This window comes from Cutaneotrichosporon oleaginosum (genome assembly GCF_008065305.1).
Source record: "Cutaneotrichosporon oleaginosum strain ATCC 20508 chromosome Unknown ATCC20508_contig04, whole genome shotgun sequence".
NCBI lineage: Eukaryota > Fungi > Basidiomycota > Tremellomycetes > Trichosporonales > Trichosporonaceae > Cutaneotrichosporon > Cutaneotrichosporon oleaginosum.
The window spans coordinates 238,156-263,739 of record NW_027072173.1 but is presented as its reverse complement, the minus strand read 5'-3'; the positions used below and the strand labels follow the sequence as shown (position 1 = coordinate 263,739).

The 25,584-nt window shown below is 61.5% G+C and overlaps 13 protein-coding genes across 13 annotated transcripts, besides 1 other annotated feature; 5 read left to right on the top strand and 8 right to left on the bottom strand.

The window, feature by feature from the left end:
* Nucleotides 1–141: 141 nt before the first annotated feature.
* On the bottom strand, nucleotides 142–1,631 carry COLE_04556 (uncharacterized protein; the record flags this gene model as incomplete). The annotated part of the gene is made up of 2 exons (XM_018424936.1): nucleotides 142–1,452; nucleotides 1,488–1,631. The coding sequence occupies 2 exons, from the start codon at nucleotides 1,629–1,631 to the stop codon at nucleotides 142–144; spliced, it is 1,455 nt and encodes a 484-aa protein (XP_018281136.1).
* Nucleotides 1,632–2,666: 1,035 nt separating this feature from the next.
* On the top strand, nucleotides 2,667–3,753 carry COLE_04555 (uncharacterized protein; the record flags this gene model as incomplete). The annotated part of the gene is made up of 2 exons (XM_018422302.2): nucleotides 2,667–3,181; nucleotides 3,390–3,753. 2 exons carry the CDS (start codon nucleotides 2,667–2,669, stop codon nucleotides 3,751–3,753), a joined length of 879 nt encoding a protein of 292 aa, XP_018281135.1.
* Nucleotides 3,754–3,869: 116 nt separating this feature from the next.
* COLE_04554 (uncharacterized protein) lies at nucleotides 3,870–5,872 on the bottom strand (the record flags this gene model as incomplete). The annotated part of the gene is made up of 2 exons (XM_018420235.1): nucleotides 3,870–5,726; nucleotides 5,768–5,872. 2 exons carry the CDS (start codon nucleotides 5,870–5,872, stop codon nucleotides 3,870–3,872), a joined length of 1,962 nt encoding a protein of 653 aa, XP_018281134.1.
* A 1,571-nt stretch (nucleotides 5,873–7,443) lies between these two features.
* COLE_04553 (uncharacterized protein) lies at nucleotides 7,444–8,213 on the top strand (the record flags this gene model as incomplete). Its single annotated transcript, XM_018421196.2, has 3 exons — nucleotides 7,444–7,555; nucleotides 7,765–7,949; nucleotides 8,007–8,213. 3 exons carry the CDS (start codon nucleotides 7,444–7,446, stop codon nucleotides 8,211–8,213), a joined length of 504 nt encoding a protein of 167 aa, XP_018281133.2.
* Nucleotides 8,214–9,086: 873 nt separating this feature from the next.
* On the bottom strand, nucleotides 9,087–10,345 carry COLE_04552 (uncharacterized protein; the record flags this gene model as incomplete). The annotated part of the gene is made up of 3 exons (XM_018422301.2): nucleotides 9,087–9,658; nucleotides 9,806–9,940; nucleotides 10,024–10,345. 3 exons carry the CDS (start codon nucleotides 10,343–10,345, stop codon nucleotides 9,087–9,089), a joined length of 1,029 nt encoding a protein of 342 aa, XP_018281132.1.
* A 1,005-nt stretch (nucleotides 10,346–11,350) lies between these two features.
* COLE_04551 (uncharacterized protein) lies at nucleotides 11,351–13,771 on the top strand (the record flags this gene model as incomplete). The annotated part of the gene is made up of 3 exons (XM_018420239.1): nucleotides 11,351–11,448; nucleotides 11,716–12,395; nucleotides 12,468–13,771. 3 exons carry the CDS (start codon nucleotides 11,351–11,353, stop codon nucleotides 13,769–13,771), a joined length of 2,082 nt encoding a protein of 693 aa, XP_018281131.1.
* A 137-nt stretch (nucleotides 13,772–13,908) lies between these two features.
* COLE_04550 (uncharacterized protein) lies at nucleotides 13,909–15,246 on the bottom strand (the record flags this gene model as incomplete). Its single annotated transcript, XM_018420708.2, has 2 exons — nucleotides 13,909–14,974; nucleotides 15,188–15,246. 2 exons carry the CDS (start codon nucleotides 15,244–15,246, stop codon nucleotides 13,909–13,911), a joined length of 1,125 nt encoding a protein of 374 aa, XP_018281130.2.
* Nucleotides 15,247–15,613: 367 nt separating this feature from the next.
* COLE_04549 (uncharacterized protein) lies at nucleotides 15,614–16,830 on the bottom strand (the record flags this gene model as incomplete). Its single annotated transcript, XM_018422300.2, has 3 exons — nucleotides 15,614–16,033; nucleotides 16,091–16,488; nucleotides 16,536–16,830. The coding sequence occupies 3 exons, from the start codon at nucleotides 16,828–16,830 to the stop codon at nucleotides 15,614–15,616; spliced, it is 1,113 nt and encodes a 370-aa protein (XP_018281129.1).
* Nucleotides 16,831–17,065: 235 nt separating this feature from the next.
* COLE_04548 (uncharacterized protein) lies at nucleotides 17,066–17,945 on the bottom strand (the record flags this gene model as incomplete). The annotated part of the gene is made up of 3 exons (XM_018422299.2): nucleotides 17,066–17,176; nucleotides 17,341–17,608; nucleotides 17,686–17,945. The coding sequence occupies 3 exons, from the start codon at nucleotides 17,943–17,945 to the stop codon at nucleotides 17,066–17,068; spliced, it is 639 nt and encodes a 212-aa protein (XP_018281128.1).
* Nucleotides 17,946–18,356: 411 nt separating this feature from the next.
* Nucleotides 18,357–19,406, bottom strand: COLE_04547 (uncharacterized protein; the record flags this gene model as incomplete). The annotated part of the gene is made up of 1 exon (XM_018425174.1): nucleotides 18,357–19,406. One exon carries the CDS (start codon nucleotides 19,404–19,406, stop codon nucleotides 18,357–18,359), a length of 1,050 nt encoding a protein of 349 aa, XP_018281127.1.
* Nucleotides 19,407–20,351: 945 nt separating this feature from the next.
* On the top strand, nucleotides 20,352–21,318 carry COLE_04546 (uncharacterized protein; the record flags this gene model as incomplete). The annotated part of the gene is made up of 3 exons (XM_018422298.2): nucleotides 20,352–20,689; nucleotides 20,749–20,854; nucleotides 20,896–21,318. The coding sequence occupies 3 exons, from the start codon at nucleotides 20,352–20,354 to the stop codon at nucleotides 21,316–21,318; spliced, it is 867 nt and encodes a 288-aa protein (XP_018281126.1).
* Nucleotides 21,319–21,855: 537 nt separating this feature from the next.
* Nucleotides 21,856–21,918: a sequence feature (Short protein (COLE_04545, TXT07621.1) was converted to a misc_feature.).
* Nucleotides 21,919–22,896: 978 nt separating this feature from the next.
* On the top strand, nucleotides 22,897–23,880 carry COLE_04544 (uncharacterized protein; the record flags this gene model as incomplete). Its single annotated transcript, XM_018425173.1, has 3 exons — nucleotides 22,897–23,085; nucleotides 23,122–23,659; nucleotides 23,702–23,880. 3 exons carry the CDS (start codon nucleotides 22,897–22,899, stop codon nucleotides 23,878–23,880), a joined length of 906 nt encoding a protein of 301 aa, XP_018281125.1.
* Nucleotides 23,881–24,348: 468 nt separating this feature from the next.
* COLE_04543 (uncharacterized protein) lies at nucleotides 24,349–24,795 on the bottom strand (the record flags this gene model as incomplete). Its single annotated transcript, XM_018422297.2, has 1 exon — nucleotides 24,349–24,795. One exon carries the CDS (start codon nucleotides 24,793–24,795, stop codon nucleotides 24,349–24,351), a length of 447 nt encoding a protein of 148 aa, XP_018281124.1.
* Nucleotides 24,796–25,584: the final 789 nt, after the last annotated feature.

Below are 25,584 nucleotides of genomic sequence, written 5' to 3'. Positions count from 1 at the left end.
GCTGGAGTCGAGGACTTTGCTTTAGTTAGTCTCTTAGGGTTTCGATGATGTACACACCTGCTATACATGATGGACTGTGACTAGATTTCCCGGTACAACTGCAGTGTGCCAGATCCCAAATGGAAACGCCTTCTGCTTCTGCTACACATTGAACGGAGACTCCTTGCGCGGCACAGCCGCCTGCTCCGTGTGCTGTCCTTGCGGCTCATCGGGCGGATGTTTGCGCAGAAGGAGGGTGAACACGACGGTAAGAACCCCGATGAGAGCCATAAAGATCGTCGTCGCACTCCATCCCGGTATATAGCGCGGTGCGTCGGTCTTGGGCCAGAGAAACACGCCGTATATCGAAGCACTGTTGCCCATCGCGTTGACCAGTGCGATCGCGACGGCGCGTTTCTCTGCCGGCCACGCGATGACGTTGGGCACCCACGTCAGGATGAGGGGGCACGCAGCGTACACGCTGCCAAAGCCCAGGATGAGGAAGACGTACTGCACCATTCTGTTCGTATTCGCCACGGTGACGATGAAGCAGAGGACGCCGATGGCACTGGCGATGCAGATGAACAGGGGCTTGTTGCGGCGCCAGTCGGCACACATGCAGAACACGAGAATGTAGACCAGCGCGCTGATGTACACCGGGATGGTGTGGTATTGTGCGTCGTAGCCCTTCCAGCCGAGAGAGGAGACGAGCGTGGGAATGAAGTACTGGATGGTCTGTGCGCCCGTCGAGAGCATGTACAGGACGACGAGGCAGGCGACGCGCCAGTCCTTGAAGACGAGCTTGAGGGCCTTGCCCTCGGACACCTCTTCGCCGGCGGCGGTCGCGCCGACGCCGTCGTACGCGAGGCGCTGGGCGGCGAGGACCTTCTCCGCGTCGCTGAGGAACCGCGTCGTCGCCGGCCAGTCAGGCATGACCATCCACGTGAAGCAGCCGACGAAGCTCGAGCCGACGCCCTCGATGATAAACAGCCACTGCCAGCCGCGCAAGCCGCGCGCGCCGTCGAGGTGTTGCGTAATGAGGCCGGCGAGGAGGCCCGAGAACGCCCCCGAAATCGCCGTCGCCGTGTAGTATAGCGAGTAGCGCGTCGACAACTCGTACCGCCGATACCATGAGGAGAGGTAGAATGCGACGCCGGGGGCAAAGCCGGCTTCGACGACGCCGAGGGCGAAGCGCACGCCAGCGAGCTGCTGCCACGTGCGCGTGGCCGCCATGCATGCGCTCACGCCGCCCCAGAGGACGCAGAGGCCCGAGAGGTACAGCGAGGGCCGGACGCGCGGGAGCACAAGGTTCGACGGCACCTCAAAGACGACGTACGAGATGAAGAAGACGAGCAAGCAGATCGAGTACTGCGTCGACGTGAGCGCAAAGTCTGCTTCCAGCCCGCCGGTTTTGGCGTTCGCAATGTTCGCGCGGTCGAGGTACGAGAGGGTGTACAGCACCCAGATGCATGGCTGGGTGAGTGCGGTCGCGTGACGTAGCTACTCACCACAATGCGCATGTCGATCTTGCGCAGAAACTTCTTCTCGGCGTCTGAGCCGGGGACATATGACGCGGCGAGCGCCCTGCGCTGCTCGGCGGCGTCGTGAGGTTCTCCGAGGTTCTCGTGTTGCGTGTCGCGCTCCCCCAGCATGACGGAGAGAGGCTGCGGCGCCGGAGGGAGAAATAAGTGGTGGCAAAAGCAGGGCGTGTTGTGAAGATGATGCGGATGCGAGGCTGACTGCCGCCTAGCGCGGAGGTCGGGGGGCGCGGTGGCGGATGGGCTCCATGCCCTACGGATGTTTCGGTGAACGGGGGGAGATGGGAGGGGGTGAGGAGCAGAGAGGTTGACCGGAACGATGCAGTGTCCGAGGGCGACGGACGGCGCGGCCAGCGATCCGCATTGCCTTAGGAATGTGTGAACCGAGCCGAGGGTGTCCGTACACCGATTGCTGAGGTCAGACGGAGTGGGTCTGCCGGAGTTGTGGAGCTATCATCACGTGGCCTCACCGGGCCGAAGATCGCGTGGTGGGCAGGTGAGTAATGAGTGCGAAAGTGTGAGCAGTGGGTGAGTGAGGCGGTGGGGAGTAGCGCCAGGTGCGGGACACAGGCAGTGTTGTGAACGGAGCCACAACATGTCGAGTGGGCAAACCTGAAGTACTGTGTGGCAGGTGGATGTGGCAGTGCGGAGCGAGCAGCGTTGTGTGGATGCCTGCCTGCAGGGCAACTCACGGCCCTCGGTGTAGGGCGTACACGGAAGTGAGGCGGCTTGGAACGCGTAGCCGAGAGAACGGGCGACATTTGTAGTGGCTGCTTGAGACTCGGATAACGCGGTTGATGTGACTCTGGCAGATCCGAGGCGTTGCGGAAGAGAGTATGTGTGGCCTGTAACCTCGACGCTGCCACGATCGCACCCGCTGCTGAGTGGGATACGCAGCGCCGCACCGTTCACGCCGGGCGGCATTTCTATGCATCTATCTACACGCTGCGGCACCGTTTCGCCTGCTTCCCCAGATCTCCTCACAGCCACCATTCCATATTCCATCGAGCAGACAGTTCGACGATTCCAATGGAGCGGAGCAACGACAGCCGGCAGTTGCCGTTCCTGACCGGGCACGTTCCCATCGGACGGCAACACCGGCGTTGTCAACCATGGTCCTCCCTCTCCTCTTCCCCCTCTCTCCGCCCCATGTCCATCGAAACGAACCGCACGCTCCAGATCCTCGCCTCCGCCGCGGCGGGGCACTACGCGGTCCTCGCGCAAGTCGTGTACGACGGCACGCAAGCGCACGCCTTCGTGCGCGCGTGCGAGGCCCGGCGGGCCCCCGGCATCCTCCAGCTCTTTCCCGTGACGCTGACGCACTTGGGCGCCCCGTTCCTGCGGTACTGCCTCGACGTGGCGCACGGCGCGTCCGTCCCGATCAGCGTGCACCTCGACCACGCGACGGACGCGGCGCACCTCGAGTTCGCGTTGCGTTTGGCGGAAGACGGCGTGGCCTTCGACAGCATCATGGTGGATGCGAGCCATGCGGCGACGGACGCGGAGAACGTCGCGCTCGCCCGCCCGTGGATACAGCGGTGTAAGCGCTTGGGCATCGCGACCGAGGTCGAGCTCGGCCGGCTCGAGGGCGGCGAGGCGGGGCTGCGCGAGATCGAAGGGGGGATGCTGACGGATCCGGACAAGGCCGAGGCCTTTATGGACGCGTGAGTGTAGGGTGGGGAGGCGAAGGGGAGTGGGCGCGATGTCGGAGCGGGCGAGGCGCCAAGTCCGCGGGCATCGCGCTCTGCATCGCGCCCCGCCGCTCCGCGCGCCGCACGCCGTCCGTACACACGCCACATCGCACTCTGCCCAGCGTGCACTCGCCTACCACTCGCTCCGCTCGTGGCCCCGCTCCTCGGCGACTAACCCTAGCACCGGCGCAGACATCCTCGCACCATCTATCGGCAACCTCCACGGCTCGTACAAATACGTGTCCGGCGGCCCGCAGTTCCGGCAGGAGATCTTGGAGGCTCTGCACGCGCGGTTCGGGCGCGGCCCCCCCTTCCTGTGTCTGCACGGGACGGACGAGCTGCCCGACGCTTTGTTCCGCGCATGCATCGCGAACGGGGTCACGAAAGTGAACGTCAACTCGTGGGCGCGCGACCCGTACTGCGCGGCCCTCGGGCGCGGGCTGCTCGACAAGAGCATGCCGCAGGCGATCGAGGACGGCATGCGCGCGTTCGAGGACGCGTGTGTCCGCTTCTGCGATCTGCTCGGCGCGAGCGGCAAGGGCTAGATGGCTAGATGTATGCATACTAGAGGCCTGGAACGGCCGCGCTGTCGCCCGCGCCGTGCGCACGGTCGATCGCGGCGAAATACCCGTCCCTGCCGTCAGTGTTGTCGCTGCACAACTCACCACGCGGCCCAGTCGTAGTTTGAGCTCGGGAGGTTGTCGAGGAAGAGGAGGGCGTCGTCGCCCGCCTCGTCGAGGGTGACGAGCTCGGCGCCGGGATTAGCCTCGTTGTCGTAGCTTACGACGTGCGGCCCGTCGCCCTCCAGCCGCTCGAGGTATCTCGTCTGCTGGGCGCGCTGCGCGTGCGCGGCCGACCGGCTCCCGAATGCCGGCGCGTGTCCCCCCTCCGTGCCCCGCGACACACTGCTCCCCGGCGTCCCCTCCGAGCGCTCGTACCGGTCGTCGTCCGGCACCGTCTTGAGCGCCGCCTCGTACAGCAGCATCATGGTTTCGCAGCTCTTTTTGCGCGTGCTCATCTGTTCCGGCTGCAGCGCGTCCTCCCAGCGCGCGACGACGTCGTGTACGAGCTTGAGCGTTTCGAGGATCGCAGGGTCCCGCTTCCGCGCCCAGCTGTGGTACTGCACCAGCGCGCACGATGTTGCCGTGTACGGGAACACGAAGAATGTGTCGAGCGTGTGGTCGTGCTCGTTCAGCCACTCGATGCTCTCTCTGGACAGCTGCACCAGCTGCTGCCACCGCGACACGCTCAGCACGATCGTGATCTGCGGTGGGGGCGGGTGCGTCGTGCGCAGCCAGCACCGCCAGAAGAGGAATTGCACGGCGGTGAACTGCATCCGCAGCATGCCGGCTAGAGTCGAGCTCTCGGGGCCCTTGAACCGCAGCTGCTCGGGGACGTTGTCGTGCCATGCAGCCAAGTCGTCGAGGATCCCGTTCAAGTCCGCATCCGTGTTCCGGTTCATGCCTGTTGGGCCGTACATTGCGCGGAGGATGCGCGCCGTGATCGTCGCTAGCTTGAGGTTCTCGCCGAGGCAGGCGTAGCTCTCGTCGAAAACTGGTCCGTCTGGTGTGACACGATATGGTGAAGGGATGGGCACGTCACAGTCCGCCACGTCGGTTATTACGGGCAGCGCCAGAGCGCACCCATACCACGCATCGTAGACCATGAGCGCAGCCCAGATACGGCGCTGCAGCTGTTGCGCTTCCTGCTGCTCTAATGTCAAAGGTTTGCTGTCACTGCTCTTATCTTCACGGTGGAGCTTGAGATCCTGCCCCATCCGGCACGCTATACTGAGGCGGAGGACTGCCGCACTCGCTGTGGGTGCTGTTGGCTGCGCGTTCAAATCTCCGTTCGTGCAACACAACAACAACGCCTGGATGTGCTCGATTTTGGTGTGGCTCAAAATCTCGTTGGCGCGCAAAAGCCCATTCACCAACCCGCGCATGCGCGAGAACACCTCGCGCGGGAACTCGCGCCGCGTCGCTGTCACCGCACACATGGCGTACAGCAGGAGGGGGTACGGTTTTCGTTGTCGCAAAAACTCGGCGCGGTCGATGATGGGCAGATACTTTGAGTCGTGGTCAAAGTACGAGTTGACGAGGGCGCTCATCATATTCGGCGGAAGCACGTACTTTGCGAGTCGCTGGGCGCTGGCGCCATCAGCATCGCTTGGATGTTCCGCGTGCGCCTCGACCTTGATGCGCCCGTCCGCGTCCTCTGACACCTCCCAGTGGGCGTGGTTTGCCATGTCAAAGCGCTCAAACGAGCTCGTGGGTACCTGGGAATGCACGAGGGACAGTATCGATGCCGGGCCGCCGGGGGTCCGTCCGTCCGGGCCGTTGAGGGACGGTTTGCTCGCCGGCGACGCCGCGGCTTCCGCCAAACGCTTCTTCTTGAAACGCGTTTCTGTGATCGGCAGGAAGAAGGTGCATTCGATGCTGTACTGTTTGCAGTGCGCGCAGATTGGCTGCGTGTCGTCGTCTGAAGAGAGGATGTCGCAGCGGATTTTCTTGGTTCGCTGCGAGTCAGCGGCGCCCGGAACGGCAGACGGCAACCTACACAAGCGTCGCATGCGCGCCCTGTCTTGGTGCGCTTCTCCTCTGGGGCCGCCCCGGGGCTGTTCCGCTTCTTCTTCTTGTTCTGCCCGCCGTCTGGTGTACCCATGACGCCGATGCCATAGTCGTACGGCGGACGCTGTGCGTCGGGCATGGACATTCGCAGCGGTGCGGTCTGGGAGGGCGGGGGCAGTGATGTGCCTTCTGGTCCGGGGCCGGCAGCGAGGAATGGGTTGAACTGCATAAAGTCTCGTTCACTCGCGGCCATGGAGCGCGCGTCAGGTGGTCGCTTGCCGTTGAGATTGAGCTGCTGCGAGTGGGGGTTCATGTCCTGTGATGTCGAGTATTGTGGAGGTGGTGGGAGGTAGAGATGTTGCTGCTGGTGGTGGTGCTGTTGTGACTGCCGTCCATCTGTGGGCATCTGGGCGGACTGTGACCCGTTCCCGTTGATGCCGAACATGGATGTCAGAGGCAGTGGCAGTGGCTGTAGCTGTGGCTGCCGGCGCTGGCCGGATACAAGACAAGACGTCAGCGCCGAAGCGCAAGGGAAGCGGGCCCCGGGGGGGAAAAGGAGAGGGGGAGTTGGGGCTGAGCGGGTGTAGTCGAGGACAGAAAGATGGGCCAAGAAGGGCTGAGTGCTGGCTGGGTACAAGGTCTGGGAGGGGAGATGGGACGGTAGAGGAGGAGGATGACGAATGCAGATGGATGAAGATTGGGGAGGATGCAAGTGGGCGATTGGTGGCTTGTTCGGATGCTGGAGATGCTGCCCTGGTTGTTGGGAAGATGGGAGGGAGGGGATGACAACGGCGGTGGAGGGTTGGCCTGGAGTGATGGCGAGAAAGAGAGGAGAGTGTGATAGAGCGAGAGGGTGAGACAGCGAGGGCGAGGGGAGAGACAGTGACAAGATGAGAAGAGACGATGGCGACGATGGCCGGCGTGCGTGTATTGTTGATGGGTCCCCCTCCCCCCCCCCCCACTCTGCATCTGAACCAGAGATTCCCACCCAGGCTATTTCGGCCCAGAGGGGGCTCGGATAAACCTCGTTGTGTATCGATGAGCGACTCGGCATGAGCTCGGCATTCGATTGCTGCGATTGCTGCGATTCCCGCTGGGTGCCGCCGTGCCGGCCAGTATCGGCGAGGCTGCCGATGCATTTTTAGCGTTTGGCTCAATTGCCGTAGAAGCATGATGCCCGGAAGCCGTGGTATCTCTTGGCATGCAGCTCTCGAACATTGTGAGCAGAGATGGCCCGCGACACGGCGACAATTGAGCTACAGTAGAACAATTCAGAGGATCAGAGGATGCCATCGAGTTGATGGTGTGTACGTACATAGGTGCCATGTTCAAGTGGGGGTAAGGAATAACAAATCAGAGACACGTGGAATGATCCGTGGCAAGACGTGTCATATCCATAACAGGGGGGCCTTTCTGATCCCGTCACCTTTGCTCATCCCCCTTCCTTGCCCCGCCACCACCGCATCCACCGCATCCACCGCATCCACCGCGTTCAACTCGTCCCCATCATCCTCATCATCTCTTTCTCCATCCTCGCCATTGTTCTCCCTCTCTCCATCTCCATATAACTCGCCCTCTCTCTCTCTCTCTCTTCTTTCAATCCACTCATCTTCCCCCCCCCCCCCCCCTCCTCCCCCTTCCACTTGCTACACACAACCACAAACAATGTCGTCCGACAACAAGGAGCAGGTCACCCTCGTCACCTCTGACGAGGAGTCGTTCAAGGTCGAGAAGAAGGTCGCAGAGCGCTCTCAGCTCATCAAGTCGATGATGGAGGGTATGTCTTGTTGTTCTCTTGTCGCGACCGTCTCGTCGATACGCGTCACCGCCAGATCTGATCTTCACGCGCCACCCCCACACCGCGCTCACCTCCCAAACTTCATTACCCTCCCCCACATCGATGCTGCATTGCCTTTTGCATCACTCAAATCTCATCGCATCCTCACCTCATACTTCTTCCCATCATTGCATGCGCTAACTCAACAGACCTCCCCGGCCAGAGCGACGAGCCTATCCCTCTCCCCAATGTGTCCTCGGCCGTGCTCGTCAAGGTTCTCGAGTACTGCGACCACCACAAGAACGAGCCCCTGCCTGCTGCCGACGCCAACGATGCCGACGAGTCGCGTCGCAAGGCCTCTGACATTAGCGAATGGGACGCAAAGTTCATTCAGGTGAGCAATACATGACGCCGCGCGCCGACATCAACCGTCAAGTGCTAATTCCTCCAGGTCGACCAGGAGATGCTCTTTGAGATCATCCTCGCCGCCAACTATCTCGACATTAAGCCTCTTCTTGACGTTGGATGCAAGACGGTCGCCAACATGATCAAGGGCAAGACGCCGGAGGAGATTCGGAAGCTGTTCAACATTGTCAACGACTTCACTCCGGAGGAAGAGGAGCAGATTCGCAAGGAGAACGAGTGGGCCGAGGAGTGAGTGTTTCATTATCAGTTTGCCCTTGTGCTGACGCCCCCCCAGCCGCTAGACGTCGCGTGCTATCTCGCTGCTCGCGGCATGATAGTATCGTTTCGTTGTAATCCAATATCATAAGCTCAGTCTGCAATGTATAGGTCCGACGTATCGAGGGGCAGATGGAGCATGCTCGACAGCAGGTATGTTGGGCTGGACGCGTGTGAGGGGCTTGTGAGGCCATGCAGGAAGAGGCCTGTGCGATGAAGTGCGGAATGGGTGGGTTTAGCAGCAGAAGCCACTGGCATTTACTCCCAGCGGCGCTTGATCCTACGCTTCTTAGTCGCAGGGCGCGAAAGAGAGCATGCTATGGCACAACATCCGTGGCGCAGCTGCTTCTGGTCGGAGGTGAAATCTCACGAGTTGTTGACGACTCTGGCCTGGCTCAATTCAAGTGAACGGGTGTCGATAGGTCAGGGCGCTGTTTTGGCCCATCGTTGTGTCACCCATGAGTCCGAGTCAGTTCCCCGTTCCCAGATCCATCGAACCACTCCCCACAGGCCCGCCGGCCTACCCGCCGCCGCCAGCCTTTCACTCTGGCCGCCTTGCATCACCGCGGCAGTCTTCTGATCTTCTGCCCACTGCGCCCTGGTTGTTGTCTGTCAAGTACAAATCCTAATGGCGCCATCACTGCCCGCCACTGCCCGGCCATGCCATCTGATGCCGGAGGCTGGAGGATCAGTGTTGCACACAACACCAAACGCCGTTCAACACGCTCTTAGGGGCGCCGTAGCATGCAAGCTTGCAAGCATACAAGCTTGCTGCTGCGCGGCGATCGTCGAAACAGTTCATCGTTGTGTCATCTATAGATCACGAGCTACAGCGGGCTGGTTTGAAAGACTAGTGCGACGGGATGCTGACCTGGATCTCGTTGTCCTGCGTCGGCGCCTTGCCCTCGAGGTCGGACGCCCACAGCGCCGCGCCGACGGTGCTCGCGAGGCCGAGAACGATGCCGACAACCGGCACCATGTTGAGGAGGAGCGAGACGACGCCAAAGGCCGTGTACGCGCCGCGGCGGCGGTCGACAAAGCTTGCGCGCCGGCTCTTGTCCCACCCCTTGAGCTGGAAGTAGCGGGCGTGTGCCGAGGGCCCGGACTTGTACCCGTTGTAGCCGAGGAAGAAGGCCGTGCCGACCACCGGGATGAGGTTGAGCGGCAGCGTGAGGAGGTAGCGCACGACGTTGTCCGTGCTGAGCTTGGACAGGGGGCGCGAGAGCACCTTGCCGAGCTGTCGGGCGCCCGAGCTCTTGGTTGTTACCGCGCGCTGCTTTTCCACTAGGGAACTGTAGCCTTTCTGGACCATGACGGCGTCGAAGAGGTCCAGGTTCAGCTGGCCGAGCAGGAAGCTCTTGCCGAGGAACATGAGGATGACGTAGGCTTCGCCGAGGACGAGCGGGACGGCGGCGAGGAACGCTGAGGTTAGTATGTGGAAATGTTGATCACAGGGGGAGGTATGCACAGGCGAGTGTCATGTCTGGGCTCTACCTCGCTGCGACTTGGGTGGGAACTTGGACTGGGGCTTGGATTTGGATTTGGATGTGGACTTGGAGGATGACATACCGAGTGGTCCAGTGAAGAGGGCGAGCCATGCGACCTGCGGGAGGTAGAGGAGGAAGAAGCATCCGGCGACAACACCGGCTGAGATGAGGAGGGCACGGAGAAGGAGCGGGAGGACGGGACCGAGGAGGCTAGGGTCTGGGGTTAGCAGGCGATGGGCGGGGCGCGGTCAGACGCTGTCGAAACGGCCACTCGTCCGCTCAGGTGGCGGCTGTACTCACGAGAAAAGATGTATAGGGCGCCGCGGATGGGGTACGCCCACGCGCCGCTGGACACGGCGTCGCTCGCGACGGCCGCGACGCCGCGTACCTGGCGCTCGGCACTCTCGGCAACAGCGCCCGTCGCGCGCCCCGCGATCCCCTTCTTCCCAGAGCCAGAAACGGCTCCTGTCCCGGCGCCAGCGGACGCGTCGGTGTGGCGCTGCCGCACGCCCGTGGCCTGGGGCGCCTGCTGGAGGGGCTGCTGTTGGGCGTCGTGGGCGTGGGGCTCGTAAGCGGGGGGCACGACTGCTGCAGGGATGTCTGCGGATTTGAAGTCGGACATTGTTGGAGATGGAGATGGAGAGAGATGTGAAGAAGAGCAAGTGAATGAGGCCGAGTTATAAGATGACGCGGAGGACGGAGGAGAGTCGGTGGTGTCGGGGAGAAGAACGTCCTCGACGTCACTGTTGAGGTGGGAGGGAGATGAGATCAAAGTGACGTCACCGACGACCCGAGTGCGGATACAAAACCGTTTGGTTTCGCAAGTGCCATAGCTGTCATGGTCTGGCGTTCGATCCGCCGCACAAGTTTCGCGACATTTGGAGTGCACACTTTTGGAGTGCACGCCAAGTGTCCGAGAGTGTTCGTGGAGCACGCATGCGTGCTCGAGGACGGACTTATTCTGCAGTCCACCAGTCAAACACAACGGCTTTTGCTTCTGCAATCCCCACGGGGCACGACGGGGCGGCGGCAGCGGGGCGGGGTGGAAGATGAGCGGTGTGCTCTGGGCGACACCTGCCACCGAAGCCTCCGCAAGTCCGTCGGTGGACCGCGGAAGACGGCGGGGGGCGACGGCGAGGCGAGGAGAGCGCATGAGGACTCTTGAGTGAGTAGCCGAGGGGCCCAGAGTGAGCCCGAGGGGACCCCGCATATTAAGCTGTTTAGCATGTTTAGCCTGGGTGTGGCCTCATGCTGGATCGGCTATGTTGGGTATGATCCGGCCGCCCGGTGCGACTGATCCGGTCTCTCCATCCATCCAGTTGAGCCTCAGCATTCGGCTCTACCACTCGCTCCCGGCTCATCCACACATCTTTGCACGCTCTTCGCGCTCTCTCAAAAGGTTGTCACTTGCTCTCTCTCCTCTCTCCTCTCTCCGCTCTCCGCTCCTCCTCCTCCTCCCTCCTCCCCTCCTCCATCATCCACAATGCTGCGCCGTATCGCGCGTACACGTCTCCCATCCCCTGCCGTGGCGCGCGCCGCGCCCACGCCCACGGCTCGCGCGCTCTCTTCCGCGTCGTCTTCGTCCTCGCGCATCGTCCCAGCAGCCTCCATCGCCGCACGGCGCCAGATGGCGACTGCCGCCCCGTCCACCCTCTCCCCAAACGCCCAGGGATTCGAGCCCCGCACCGACGCCAAGAAGCTCAACAAGGTCCTCATTGCTAACCGGTGAGTTGAGCGAGGGAGGATGGGGGCCGTACGGGTCGTAGACGGTGACGGGGGTGTGGCAGCAACGCGGCAGCCAGGCGGACTCAGGAAACAAGCTGTGACTGCCTCGAGTTGCCCGCGCTCGAGCCCAGCTTGACATGCGCCGAGCGCGGTGCTCTCGGTGCTGAGCTTGACTCTCGCCCTTGAGTTCTGCCAGACACTCCCAGCTCCACCCCTGCAGACGTCTACGTGATTCCGTTCCAGCAACCAGCCCTCACTAACACCCAGCGGTGAGATCGCCTGCCGCGTGATCAAGACCGCGCGCAAGCTCGGCGTCAAGACCGTCGCCGTCTACTCGGACGCGGACAAGGACTGCCTGCACGTCGAGATGGCCGACGAGGCGTACCACATCGGCCCTGCGCCCGCTGCCGAGTCCTACCTTGTCGCCGAGAAGCTTCTGCAGGTCGCCGCTGCGTCGGGCGCCGACGGCATCCACCCCGGCTACGGTTTCCTGTCCGAGTCGCCCGCATTCGCCGCAGCCGTCGGCAAGGCCGGCATTGCGTTCATCGGCCCCCCTGCCGAGGCGATCCGCGCGATGGGCTCGAAGCGCGAGTCCAAGGAGATCATGGTCGCCGCCGGCGTGCCCTGTGTCCCCGGCTACCACGGCGCCAACCAGGACGAGGACGTGCTCGTCAAGGCTGCGAGTGACGTCGGCTTCCCCCTCCTCATCAAGCCCACCCACGGCGGCGGTGGCAAGGGTATGCGTGTCGTGCGCAAGCTCGACGACTTTGTCGAGGAGCTGCGCTCGGCCAAGCGTGAGGCTGCCAAGTCGTTCGGCAACGACGAGGTGTTGCTCGAGCGCTGGCTTGAGCGCCCCCGCCACATCGAGGTCCAGGTCTTCGCCGACTCGCAGGGCAACTGCGTGAGCCTGTGGGAGCGTGACTGCTCGGTGCAGCGCCGTCACCAGAGTGAGTAGCGCAGCGACGAGTCTGTGGACCGCCAAGCAGTCTTCCGCCCTAGACACACACTGACGCCCGCAGAGATCATCGAGGAGGCGCCTGCCCCCGGTCTTTCCGCCGCGATCAAGAAGGACCTCGCTGACAAGGCCGTCGCCGCCGCCAAGGCCGTCAACTACGTCGGTGCCGGCACGGTCGAGTTCATCATGGACGCCGACTCGGGCGAGTTCTTCTTCATGGAGATGAACACGCGTCTGCAGGTCGAGCACCCCGTGACCGAGGAGGTGACTGGTGTCGACCTTGTGCAGTGGCAGCTGTCGGTTGCGGCCGGCAACCCGCTCCCCGTGACGCAGGACGACATCCCGTGCATCGGGCACGCGTTCGAGGCGCGCATCTACGCCGAGCGCCCCGAGGCCAACTTCCTGCCGGACGCCGGGCGGCTGATCCACACCGCGGCGCCGCGCGACGCCCCGCACCGCCTCGACACGGGCTTCCGCGAGGGCGACGACGTCTCGTCCTACTATGACCCGATGATCGCCAAGCTCATCGTGCACGGCCGCGACCGCAACGAGGCGCTCGCGCTCCTCCGCTCCGCGCTGGACCAGTACCAAGTCGTGGGGCCGAGCACCAACGTCGAGTTCCTGCGCACGGTCGCGTCGCACCCGACCTTCGCGGCGGGCCCCGTCGAGACCAACTTCATCGAGCAGCACCACGCCGAGCTCTTCCCGCCCAAGAAGGTGCCGGCTGAGATTCTCGCGCAGGCCGCGCTCAGCATCGCGCACCACGAGCCGGGGGCCGGCGCGTGGGCCGCCCTCCCCGGCCGCCGCTTCAGCGACGTCAACGAGCACACGTACCACTTTGACGAGGGCGAGGTCGTGGTCCGCCAGAACCCGGACAGGAGCTACGACCTCTCCGTCGTGGTCGGCGACCACGCGGACGCGCACAAGGCCGAGGACCAGGGCGAGGCTGTGCGCCTGCACGCGCGCGCGACGCGGACGGGCCCCAACGACCTCGTCGTGCAGTTCGGCAACTCGCGCGCCGAGGCGACGATCATCCCCCACGGCCCCAAGCTGGTCGTGTTCACGCCCGAGGGGTCGCACACGCTGCGCCGCCGCGGCGCCGAGGTCGAGGCCGAGGGCGAGGGCGGCGCCGCCGCAGACGCACTCGTCTCCCCCATGCCCGCGACGGTCATCGACGTGCGCGTCAAGCCCGGAGACAAGGTCACCGAGGGGCAGGTGTGTGCCGTCCTCGAGTCGATGAAGATGGAGATCAACATCCGTGCCGAGCGCGACGGTGTGATCGCCGCTGTCAGCGCCGAGAAGGGCCAGGCCGTCGAGGAGGGCGCGGTCCTCGTCGCGCTGGAGCCGGCGGAGGCGGAGGCGAAGTAGGGCATATAGTTAGAAGTTTTGAATGTATTCAGTAGAGCGCGAGTGTGGAAACGGGGTTTCAGGCATCTGCATAGACCTTGTTCATACAGCATTGGTGCGAACCAGCTAACAGGGAGTTCAGATGGTGTTTCTGTAGATCAGCACGGCTTGTCTCTCCTCGACACAAACTCACACAGCTTGGACGGCGAGGCGGCACGCGGCGCGTCGATCTCCACGACGAGCTTGCCAAAGTTCTTGCCGTCGCGCATGTCGGCGAACAGCTCCTCGAGACCAGCCATGTTGTCGAGGCCCTTGATGCTCTTGCTGATCACGGGCGAGATCTTGTGCTTGTCCACGAACGCGAGCATGTCGCGGAACTCCTTGTGCGAGCCCATCGTGGATCCCTTGAGCTCGATGTTCGCCAGGACGGCCGGCATGATCCAGTCCATCTTCGGACCGACAGTCATGCCGTACTGCGACACGACGCCGCCGGTACGCAGCAGCCGCGTAGCCTTCTGCACAATGGGCCCGCCGGCGCCGTCGATGATGGCGTCGAGATACCTGCGCTCGGCGGGGAGCGCGGCCTTGAGCTCCTTCTCCCACCCGTCCTTCTTGTAGTTGATCCCGCCCTTTGCGCCGAGCTTGAGCGCGCGCGCGATCTTCTCGTCGCTGCCGGACGAGACGTACGCGTTCACGCCGAGCGCGACGGCAAACTGCAAGACTTGGAGGGCGACGCCGCCGCCGATGCCCGTGATGAGGATGTTCTTGCCCGCCTCCGCCGCGCCCGACTTGGTCACGAGCGCGCGCCACCCCGTGATCCCCGCCAGGGGGAGGGCCGCGCCGCCCACCGCGTCGAGGTGCGCCGGCGCACGCTCCACCTCGTTCTCCGAGAACACGGCGTAGTCGCGCGCACACCCGCTGTCCGAGTGCACCGTGCCGCCCGACACGTGGAAGTTGGAGCCGGGCGGCGGGCCTTGCGGGTCGTCCTCCCACCCGCGCATGGGGAGGGCTACGACGTTTGCGCCGGCAAGCCCGCGCTTGCACCCAGGGCCCTCTTCCACCACCGTGCCGTACCCGTCGCCCAGGAGCGCCGTGTCAAACGCCAGACCGGGGTACAGGTGCTGGCGGATGAACAGGTCGCGGTGGTTCAGCGCCGCGGCCTTGAACTGCACCAGCACCTGGCCGGGGCCGGGCTTGGGGATCGGGACCTCCTTGACCTTGAGGCTGGGGTTAGTGAGACACGATGGAGAGGGGGGTACAGGCGGAGCTTTCTCGTTGTGTGGGCACTTGTTGCGTGCACCCAACGAGTGGTGGGCGACGCTTGGTGCTCGCTTGCAGTCAAGCAATGCCGAGCCCCGAGCCCAGGCTCCGAGGGCCGAGCTTCGGGTTTCACGCTGCCCACACCAACACACCCTCCCACCCGCCCCCCACACTCACGGGTAGTACACCTGGCCAGGCTTGCCCTCAATCTTCTCGATAACAAGTTCGCGCGGCATCTTGATGTTGTACAGTAGATGGAGTGGAAGATGTCGAAGCGAGATGAAGACTGGCTCAGCATATCAGCCAAGACGCACGGAGGAGGCCGACATGATGTGACCGGTTCGGCTATTTCGTGGCCGACAAGTCTGAGTAATCTCCGTCTGTGACGTGCGGCGACGCTCCATGCGTGGTCGAGCAAGTTGTTGCTGATATGCACTTCCAATGCTTAGCACGCTCCAAGCCTGCAGCCCCGACTACGGCATGCCGGCGTCTCGGCATCTATGAGCGCGAGCACGCCTCACCACCGAGCACGTCAGCAACGTCATACCCGCACCACCTCTGCCACGTCCACGCTGTCCATGTATGCAGTGGATCTGTTTACTACTACACCATCTGCCACACCAGCTTGGAGCGCTGGTTCCAGCCGCCAACCCACCCCGACCCGTCCGGGTCGCACTCGGGCACAGGCTGGCCCGCCCACCGCTGCAACTGGCGGTCAAAGTACGCGACCTTGGCATTGAAGCGCTGGTCGGCGTCGATGTCGACCTCGATGTCGCCGCACGTCACCGTCTTGGCGTACGCCACGAGGTTCGCGAGCCACTGCTGCACGTTGGCGTCGGGCACGCCCGCCGCGCCAGCAATCACGAACAGCGCCTCGAGCGAGAACAGCGTGTAGTGCCGCCGGCGGGTGCGCTGGAGCTCGGGCGCGAAAAACTGCGCGGGGTCTTTGTGCTCGCCCGCCAGCGTTTGCTGGACGTACGCGGCCACGTTGCCGGGGTCGATGACGGAGAGGTGCGACGCGTACTACAGTCAGCGATCTGTGTGTGCCAGCCTGAGAGCCAAAGCCATAGTAACGCTCACGATCGCGTGGTACCACAAGGTGATGTTGTTGGCGCTTCCGCGCGCGCTCTTTCCCTGCTCGCCCTCGGCCATCCACTCGGCCTGGGCGGACAGCCACTGGCGCATGCCTTCCGCAATGTCGGGCGGCATCTGGAGCACAGTGAGCGCCTGGTCCACGAGGATGATGTAGCGCAGCGCGATGGCGAACGCCTTGTCGCCCCCCTGTCCGGGGATGCACTGCGAGTAGTTGACCTCGGGGACCATGCGGGTGGCCGGGTCGAGGAAGAAGGCATGGAGAAGCTGGTTGGCCTTGGCGGTATACGCCTCGGCCTGGGGCAGGCATGTAGCGCCGAACGCGAGAGCCTGGATCGCGCGTGCGGCCTCATGCAGCTGGTTCTGCGACTGGGGCAGCTTGGAGTCTGACGGGCGATGAGCGAGGCAAGGAAGACGGAGACAAGCGACTCACCTGGATTCTTGTGCCCGTCGCGGCGCACCCACTGCCCGCCCTCGTTCCACCAGTACGGCTTGACGGTGTAGAGCTCGTTCGGGCCCGCGCCGACCGGACACACAGAAGGGCTTTTGGTGACGCTGAACGACTCGGCGTTGAGCAGCTTGTCGCACACCTGCCGCAGCGTGGTGTGGCTCATGGGCGGGGGCGGGATGGGCGGCCGCGGCATGATGACCTGGTCGGGATACTTTGGGACTGCGAGACGCTTCTGCATGGTGGCGGAGGTGGTGTCTCCGTCTTCGTAGTCTGACATGGTTGATATAAGAAAGAAAGAGATGAGATGAGTGAAGCGTGTGAAGCTCGACGCGCGGTGGCAAGGTGAGTCGCGTCGTCAAGGGCAGATGCTCCTCCCGCTCATTCCGCCGATCACTCGCACTGCACCGTGACGTCAGGCACCCACATCCGGCCACGCCCAAGGTCAGATCGATCAAGAGATCAAGAACTGCATCATCATCTCTAGCTCTCTATACATGAGCAGGCGGGGGCGCCTAGTTTGCCGGCGGCGTCCATGTGAGAGCCCAGTACTGGATCGTGGTGTCTCGCACCGGCCCAGTGATCGTGTCCTTGACCACGAACCCGAGTTTCTCGTAGAACGTGACCTGGCGTGAGCGTGCTGTCGCGCCGTGTAGGTGGCCAGCGGTGCTGTCACAGCAGATCTGAGATCCGAGATGTCGGGGCTGGTGTCGGCTCACAGCCGCCTCCGTGGCCAAGATCTCATGAGGAAAAGCTCCCTTGCTTATCCCACCACCCCACAGCCACTCACATTCTCCTTGGTCTGCGTGAGCAGCGCCACGATCTTGCCCTCGCTTGCGGCCCGCTGCCGCACCTGTGCGAGGAGCGCTTTCGCCAGCCCGCGCCCTTGCGCCTTGGGCGACGTGGCGAGGAACCCGATCCAGTAGATGTCACTGTTATCGGGGAACGCACGCATCTGCAGCCCGTGCTCGGACTTGTGCATCGCCTCGTACCCCTCCCTAATAACCGGCGGGAGGGACGCGACGAACGCGCTAAACTCGGCCGTGTTTTGGTTCGGCCTGAGCGTCAGCGTGTGGGAAGTCACCACAGAGTGCCAGTGTGTGCACTCGTCTCCACAACGGCCCGTTGAACTCACGTCGGATCTGGCGTGCCGGGCGGCGCGACGATCATGATGGCCTGCACTGTGCCCTCCTCCGTAGTTGCTGTGTACGCTTCGAGGTCCATGACCCCATGCCGCACGATGTTCGTGTATCGTGTCGTGTGGAAGTCGGGGTGCTCGCCGCGCGGGCTCATCGCCTGCGCGATGTACCCGGGCTCAAAGGCGTCGTGGACGACCCTCGCGGCTTCCTGGAACGCCGGAGACGTAGTGGATGTCAGGCGCTCGATCTTGATCATCGCGAGAGAGGGCTGGGGAATCAGACGCGGCGTGTACGTTGAAGTATTCGAAAGATATGAGCCGAGTCGAAGTGCTGAGCCGAGTTGCTGGAATTGATGGTGGGCTTGGTAACAGAGCCGGGTCGAGTTCGGATATAGCCGCTATCGGATTCTGGTTACCGACATCGACATGTCCGCCCCCGGTTCTCATGTCCTGGTCGGCTGCTGCAGACGCACATAGATCGCTCACATGCGGCCTTGCGGCCGCACAACCGGTGGGAGATACAGAGCAATGAAGCAATGTACACTCGACATGCACTACAGAAGACCGGAAATGTGCCCTGCAAAGGCTGTGCTTCCGAGATCACAACCTGCCCTGCCTGCGACGCCTCGCAGAGCCAAATACGCATAAACATGGAGACAACGCCCAGATCACCGCTCCGTCCACTCAACTTGTGCGGCAAACGCTTCGGGCCCCACACTGGCGCGGTACTCGGCCATGGTGCAGAACTGCACCCGATCGTACAGTTCCATGCCCAGCTCGGGGCCGAGAGTCGCGCGCACATATCGCTCGAGAGGGTGGAAGCCGTTGGGCTCGTCGCGTTTCCATGTCCGGAAGTCGAGGGGGGGAAGCCTCATGCCGAAGCCCGGGGCGAGGACGCCGTCCACGTCAACAGTGACGTAGTCGTCGAATTCAGAGGACGGGATGGGGATGCAGTCAGCCGGCATCTGGGCGATGTTGACGAAGGTGGTGCGGACAGGCCGCCGTTCGTCGAGATCTGGATCTGGGGCGGCGGCTTCAAGAGCCGTGGTGATCATTGTTCGGAGAAGCGCGCGGTCGCGCCCGTCAATGATCGGCGATGCAGGCGAAAGAAAGATGACGACGAGCTCTTCGAGCTCGTTCGTGGTGAGGGCTCGCTGTAGCAGTAAGGGGAAGAACGGCTGGCTTGCGTCCACGTTGTATACTAGTCGCCTGACTGATGAGACGAGGCTTGCGGGCTCCGAGATAGGGAAGCCAAGTGAGGGGTGCGGCGGCCACGGCGTGCGCACAATCACGGTGTCTGCGGATTGAGATAGAGGAAGCGCATTCAGATGGTATTCTGGCGAAGTAGGGCGCAAGCGGAGAGTGCGCAAGGCGGGGAATCTGAGATCGCCAGAGACGAGAGCGGGGTAGGCTGTGAAGTCGGGGCGTGCGTCGATGTCGAGGGTGAGAGTGTGGGCAGCGACGAGCTGCAGGCGGTCGAGAAAGTGGTCAAGATGACCGAGCGGAACCTGTGAGGCGAGGCAAATGAACGCCGGGTGCCATCCTTTGCTGTGGACGGGGGAGATACTGTTGTCACGGAAGACGAGATGCTGAGCTAGAACGGCATCGACCCTATCCCGAAAGCTGCGCGATGCGGCGCGCAGTGCCAGCAGAGCGCAGAGGTCTGCGTAAGCAAAGATGGCGTCGAGGATGTCGGGATAGGCCGAGTGGTCGAGCATGCTGGAAGACATATGAGTTGGAGTGAGACGGTGGCCAGCTCGGACGAGTGGAGTTGCGAGACGAAGACTGCGGACCCAAGTGACTCCGCGGAATGTTTTCATGTATGCTCTGTTTGTTTTGGCCTGGCCCATTTGTTGCTGGTCGCCGCCAACTGCCATCTGCGCCGTTCCTCGGACGTTGCGAGGCATCACAACACACTTATGACCCGACACACAAAGACTAGTCTGTCACCTCGGATGGAAGCAGGAAACTGTGCCGGTGATAGCCATCTTCGTAGAGCAACCTGGGCGCATGACCTTGTGTCGGAACAATCTGAGCCATGAATCGAGTCAGCGCGGCAGCGGATGCCCATTGCGAACTCTATGTCTCAGTCTACATGAGCTCTTGACCTGCGTGCTGACTATAAAGCTCGCCCTTGTGACATCCGGCACACTGTTTCTCGCCTGTCGTGGCGAGAGACTACACCCGGTGGGGTGAGGTACCTGAGTCTGGCAGTCATTGATGTTGTTGTCAACAGGCAAGTCTAAGAGACTGAAAAATACATATGTTGGTCATTACTGAGGAATGACAGCACTATATATACGATGAGCCTTACGGATGTATTGTACCGTGTGCAAGTACTAACAATGAATCACTCGATGAACTGGTTCCGCATGTATGTGACACTTCGTGTAGACTGTGTGCCAGTCACATGGTCGATGTCGCTGGTACTGAAGGTGGCGCCATGACATCGCCACATTCAGTTACTTGCGTTGTGATAACCGCGGTTGTTGGATGTTGACTCACCTTGACGCGATCCCCTCCACCTAGTTTCATCCACATGTCTCTCAACCTATCCGTCTCTTCATCCTAATTATTCTCTCTCACTCCTTTCTCCCCATCCTCCTGCTTCTTAAACATCCACCTCTGGTCTCTAAAACCACACCGCTCCCATCTCTTACGATATGCCGCGCAAGCCGCCATGTCTCGCTGCCCCTTGGGATTCCCCAGCTCTCCGGTTTGCCCGTCTTCCCCTTGAAGAACGCATCACTATCGTGAAACGTATCCACAACGAAATGCTCGCCGCACAGCCCCAGCTTCCAGAGTCTCCTTTGCGCGACGAGTGGACCACAGCAGACTTTGACATTCCTCTGTGCGACACTTACACAAGCTTGTGGATGCAGTGCGTTTGGGCGCCCAAGAAAGCCAGTATCGCCATCCACGGCGCGTTCGACACTGGCAACTGGAACAACGTCTGGTCGCTCACCGTAACCCTTGCGGTCGCCGACCGCGTCATGCAAATGTACGTGTGCAGCATTCTTCTCGCACTGCTTTCTCTTACTGCCGGCGCTGATCGCTCAGGAGCTCGTACGAGAACGACCACATCCTTTTGAGGGGCTCTCCGCTTTTGCCCATCGATGTGTGGATGGCACACCGTGAGGCAGACATTGCGGTCGCCTACAACGCCGTGAGCATCCCTTTAGGTTTGAGGCCGCACTCTGACGCCAGTTGACCGAGATGCTGAGGCCTTACGTCCACGGCACGTCGCTTCCTTCGCTGCACGAGGCGCGTCGCTTAGCGCTTTTTTGCTTGCGCTGCACCATGACCCACTTTGACGCCGGGGTGGACATGCCTGACGTGCCAGATCTGCCTGAGCTGGAGTTTATGAACGGACTCGAGTTCGGCCCGTACGCTCCCGTCATTGAGGACTTGCACACCTATGGCGGGAACAATGCGCGGCTTGTCCGGGGGAGTGTCGGTACGGATGCGAGTGCGCGCACTCGGGTCGATGAGGAGCTCGACCGCTGGGCGAATGAGAATCCTGACTATCCCAACAAGGTACGAAAGTACCTCGACGAGTACGGTGGTCGCGCCCCACTCTGCCACATGCCACCGCGTCCGCTGCCGGTGATCCCGAGGCCAACTGTCTAGGAACCGCACACGACCCGATCCACTGTTGCGCGACTCTCTTTCTCCGTCTCCTGTGCTTTGTAGTGCCCCCACATGGGACATTCTGTCGAATGTCCCATCTCTCACTCGAGCATGTGCTCAGTCGTATGTGTATCGTCATTCCCTTTGGGTATTTATGAACGCTTGTGTTGTTGAGCAGAGGACTGAATGGGGCGGATCAGTGAACTAAGATGGTGAGTTGGGCGTGTGAGGCGCCAAACTGGCAGGATGTCAGACCCTGCGTTGTACGGAAAGGCGGAGGCTGGGGAGTGGTGAGCACAAAGGTGTCTGCACACCAGATGAAGCTCCACCACCCTGATGACTCAAAGTCGATATCAGTGATAGATGTGTGCAATAAAGCTATGATACTACGATGGGGTGAGAATACCATGAGTATCCAGAGTTGAGGGAAAAGTGGTTCTAGACGTCACCGTATATGTGATGATACAAAGTGAATGGTACCAACATAGGTACCGATCGGTACCAATGCCATTATGAGTTGTGGAGCATCCTGCGATCATGATGCGTGGTTATCCTGTGATGGATACTACGTGGTTGACATGTGTAGTCAGTGCTCAGTGATCATTGTCCTTCGGATCGTCACACTGCCTGACATTTGGCCAACCGCTCAGGCCTCTGTCCATAGGTTTCCTATATAGACTTGGAGGCCAACCAGTCACCTGTGTTGATTCTGTTATCCTTGTTATCTCACTGTTTCTTCGAGGGTTGCCCCAATCTTGGGCCTCTCCTAGGCATGACAGAGATGCAGAATAGGTGTCCCCCAGCAGGGTGGCGAAGACTGAGGGGAAGGTTTCTGTCGAGGGCTCCGAGTACGAGTTGTTCTGTACACACGATCATAGACCAGAAGTGATTCAAGACCTCGGACGAGGTCGGGTTCTTCACTGACGGACTCGTTTTTGATTCGATTCGACACCTGTGGAGTTTCGGGACCGAACTGTGTGCGCCATCGATGTCTCTCGCCACTACGCCATCATTGATGTCTGAGCTGCAGACATCCGATGACAGACATGATGTTGGATGGGACTTGGAAACAATTATATGTCGAAAATCGAGGTCGGTGCCCCTGGTCATTCATGCCTTTGAGCAGCCTTTTTCGTTGAGTGGACCAGTGAGTTGGGTCCCACAATGCTGACCATACGTCTGAGCACCGCTATCACTCTCACGGCCCACATCAGCACTAACAGCGCATGTCCATCAGACAAGCCGTCAGGAATACACCCTCTAACGTCCGGCGCGGACGGGCCAACCTTCGGCCTAGCATCTGCATGATGGCGCCCCTGTATCGGGTGACCTGCTTCTCCGTGCCCATCGGCCCTCTATGTGTTCATTCGCAGCGACAGAAACACCCATTCATGACATCTCGGACCCCCGCACGACCCCCGCACTCCCCGTCTGCATCTTGCCACTTACCCACATAGCCGCCATGAGCAATTAAGGAGATGAAACTTTGCGATGCACTCTCCACCTTCGCGACACTTGCGCTGACTTGATACTTTCTCCAGGACACCCTGGGTTGCTGACTCCCCTGTTACCTCAAACATGCCAGGTGCTCCGTTTGCATGGGACGACTACGTCAATTACCAGCTCGGCCCTGCGCTGCTGTACGCCGACCAGCCCCTGGGGCTCGACGCCCCCCCGCCGTCGCCGCAAGGAAGTGTGACGGGAATGTTTCCGCACCGTGCGGAGCTCGGCGTTCTTCGTCTCCATAAGAGCGCCCCACAGCGAGTCGTGAGTTAGCAAACCTGTTGAGTTGAGCTTATCCAGATGCCCGAGGCCCCACATAACCCTTCTGAGGCCGCAGCCGGCCCCTCCCGTCGCAGTCCACATAGCGAATCACGCGGCATGGACTACCCAACCGCGGAAGCCCCCTCAGAAACCTCAACACTCACGCCTCCCGTCAAGCATCCGCCTCTGCTGAGGGGCGACGATGTGTCGGCTGCATCTCTAGGGGGAGCACTCGACCCAACGTCGTGCAGCCGCCTAGCCCGCAGGAGCACGCTCACGCTCACGCTCTCGCACGGCGCGTCTCATCGCGTGCGCGTGTGGCGCTCATCGCCGATCCCGCCGCTAGTCGTGCGTCTCGCTTCCGCTCCTCGCACATCAAATCTCACCCCCACGCCCGCGCCCGCCCCACACGAGTCGCCCCGGCTCTGGGAGGAGCACAACGATCCTTACGCCCACGTCCGCGAACGGATATCCATCTGCCAGGATCGGATCACGGAGCACGACTGGGTTCTAGCATACGGCGGCGCCGCGCTCGAACAGAGCCGCCATTCTGGTCGGTCCTTTGCGGCCCGTGGGGGTGAGGGCTCGGCCACCTTCCGTAGTAGTTGGCTTGCACCAGGTCCTGGGGCTTGCACTCGACGCTTCTCGTTCGGCGGCGAGCGGAATACCCTCGGATGGCAGCGCCAGAGCGCTCGTGCAAATAAGCGCATCGAGCATTTCCAGCATCTGCAGGAGCATTATCTTGGCCTTATGGGCGCTGATAATGGGCGCAGGGGCACGGCATGTGCGGGAGTATGATTGGGGATGGGAGAGGGGAGGAATGCGTTCGGCTTGAGAAGCTGAGAAGGGGAGTGGGGAGTGACTTTTGGCAGAGGGACTCGTCCACAATATCTGACAGCGTGCCCTCCCACAGCGCGCCTCTGATGGAATATTTCACTCTCTTAGAAGTCAGATTACGATTTCAGCTACCTGCGCGCCGTGGCTAGCTTGCAGCATGATGGAGTCTTTTGTGCGATGGAATGGCAATCCAGTGGAATAGAAGTGGGGCAGTCATCATCATGCAGACGACCGTGACAAAGTGGGGCAGCCCGCAATCTCGATTTGGTCCAACCATCCAATCTTGTCTTTCGCATGGGCGACGCAATCTTGCAACAAACATTCTCCTAACAAGCCGAGCAATCAAAATCAGTACAAAAAGGAACACTTTCCTCGAGCTAGCCAATGCCAGTATCGGATTCAAACGCAATATGTGCGCTGCCGCCTGGCTTACCCCCACTGGAACGTCAGCGTCGCTGTCGCGAGCACGACCAGACTCGCAGCTCCAACCTTTGCATTGAACATGGCACCGCTTGCGCTTCCCTGGAGGTTGGGCCGATCACAAGCGAGCCCGACTGCTTGGCCGCCAGTCTCGGCCATAAGTTGGCCGACGCACGTGCTCCAATCGTCGATTCTCGTTCCCTCAAGCAGACACTGCACGCGGCCGCACCATGTGCGCGCCTCGCCGCCCAGGTGCTGGCAGCACGGGAAGGTGTATGAGGTGTTGTACGTCGTGCAGATCACTCCATCGTACGAGCCCTCCCACTTTGGTGTTACGCGATCGACCGTGTAGGGAGGTGGGTAGGAGTTGCAGCGGGGATCGTTGGCCTGAACCATGGGGGCGAGGCTCGGCGTCGGGACCCATGTTGCGACGGGGATTGCACTGGCAGAGGACATGATGCGTGCTTGTTAAATCAGACGGGGCGAGGAGAGTGTATTGAGTGGACTCGGTCTGCTGACGGGCTTGTTGGTTTGAGAACAAAATGAAGAGAGTGGTGGTCGGACGTCCGGAGCTGGGAGGAGAATGATGGGGTGTGATATGTTTCTCGAAGAGATCAGTAAAGGTCAGTCTTCCCCTGCTCTGAATCTCTGATAGATCTTTCCAGCAGCGTTGCAGACCCTACACAGCGAAGTTGATCCTTTAGAAGGTATTCAGTATCACGGCCGATCTGCGGCCGCGGTGGGGGACGTTGAAGGCCACAACTGCCATGCAGGGATCGATCTCTTGGCGCGATCGCATTCACATGCACGGTCATTCGTGAGTCTTTTCACGCGTGCTCGCGTACGACGTAGGAATGAGGACGCGTCTGTATCGCTTCCTGAGACATTTTCGTGACGTAGGAACTCAAGGCAATAGGGACGGTCATCAGCAAGACTCCGGTATCTGCCGAAACTCAATTGAGTCGTGTACCCGCTGTCATCACCGTTTCGCCGATGCGTCGATGCCAAGGCCAGTGCCCTTGGTGATTGTTATGTACGCGGTCTACGCAGATGCAAACATTGCCCACTGGCCCACTGCCTAGCTGCCTACTTATCCGTCCGCGTGCACGCGTGGTTTGTCAGACGCGCTGCACGTGATGCGATGACGGCAGCAAATAGGGTGCACGTGGCTGGGACCAAGCTCGATCGCGCTGAGCGCGTCTACTTTCTCGAAAGATTGTCAACAAAGCCACTCAGACAAGCCAC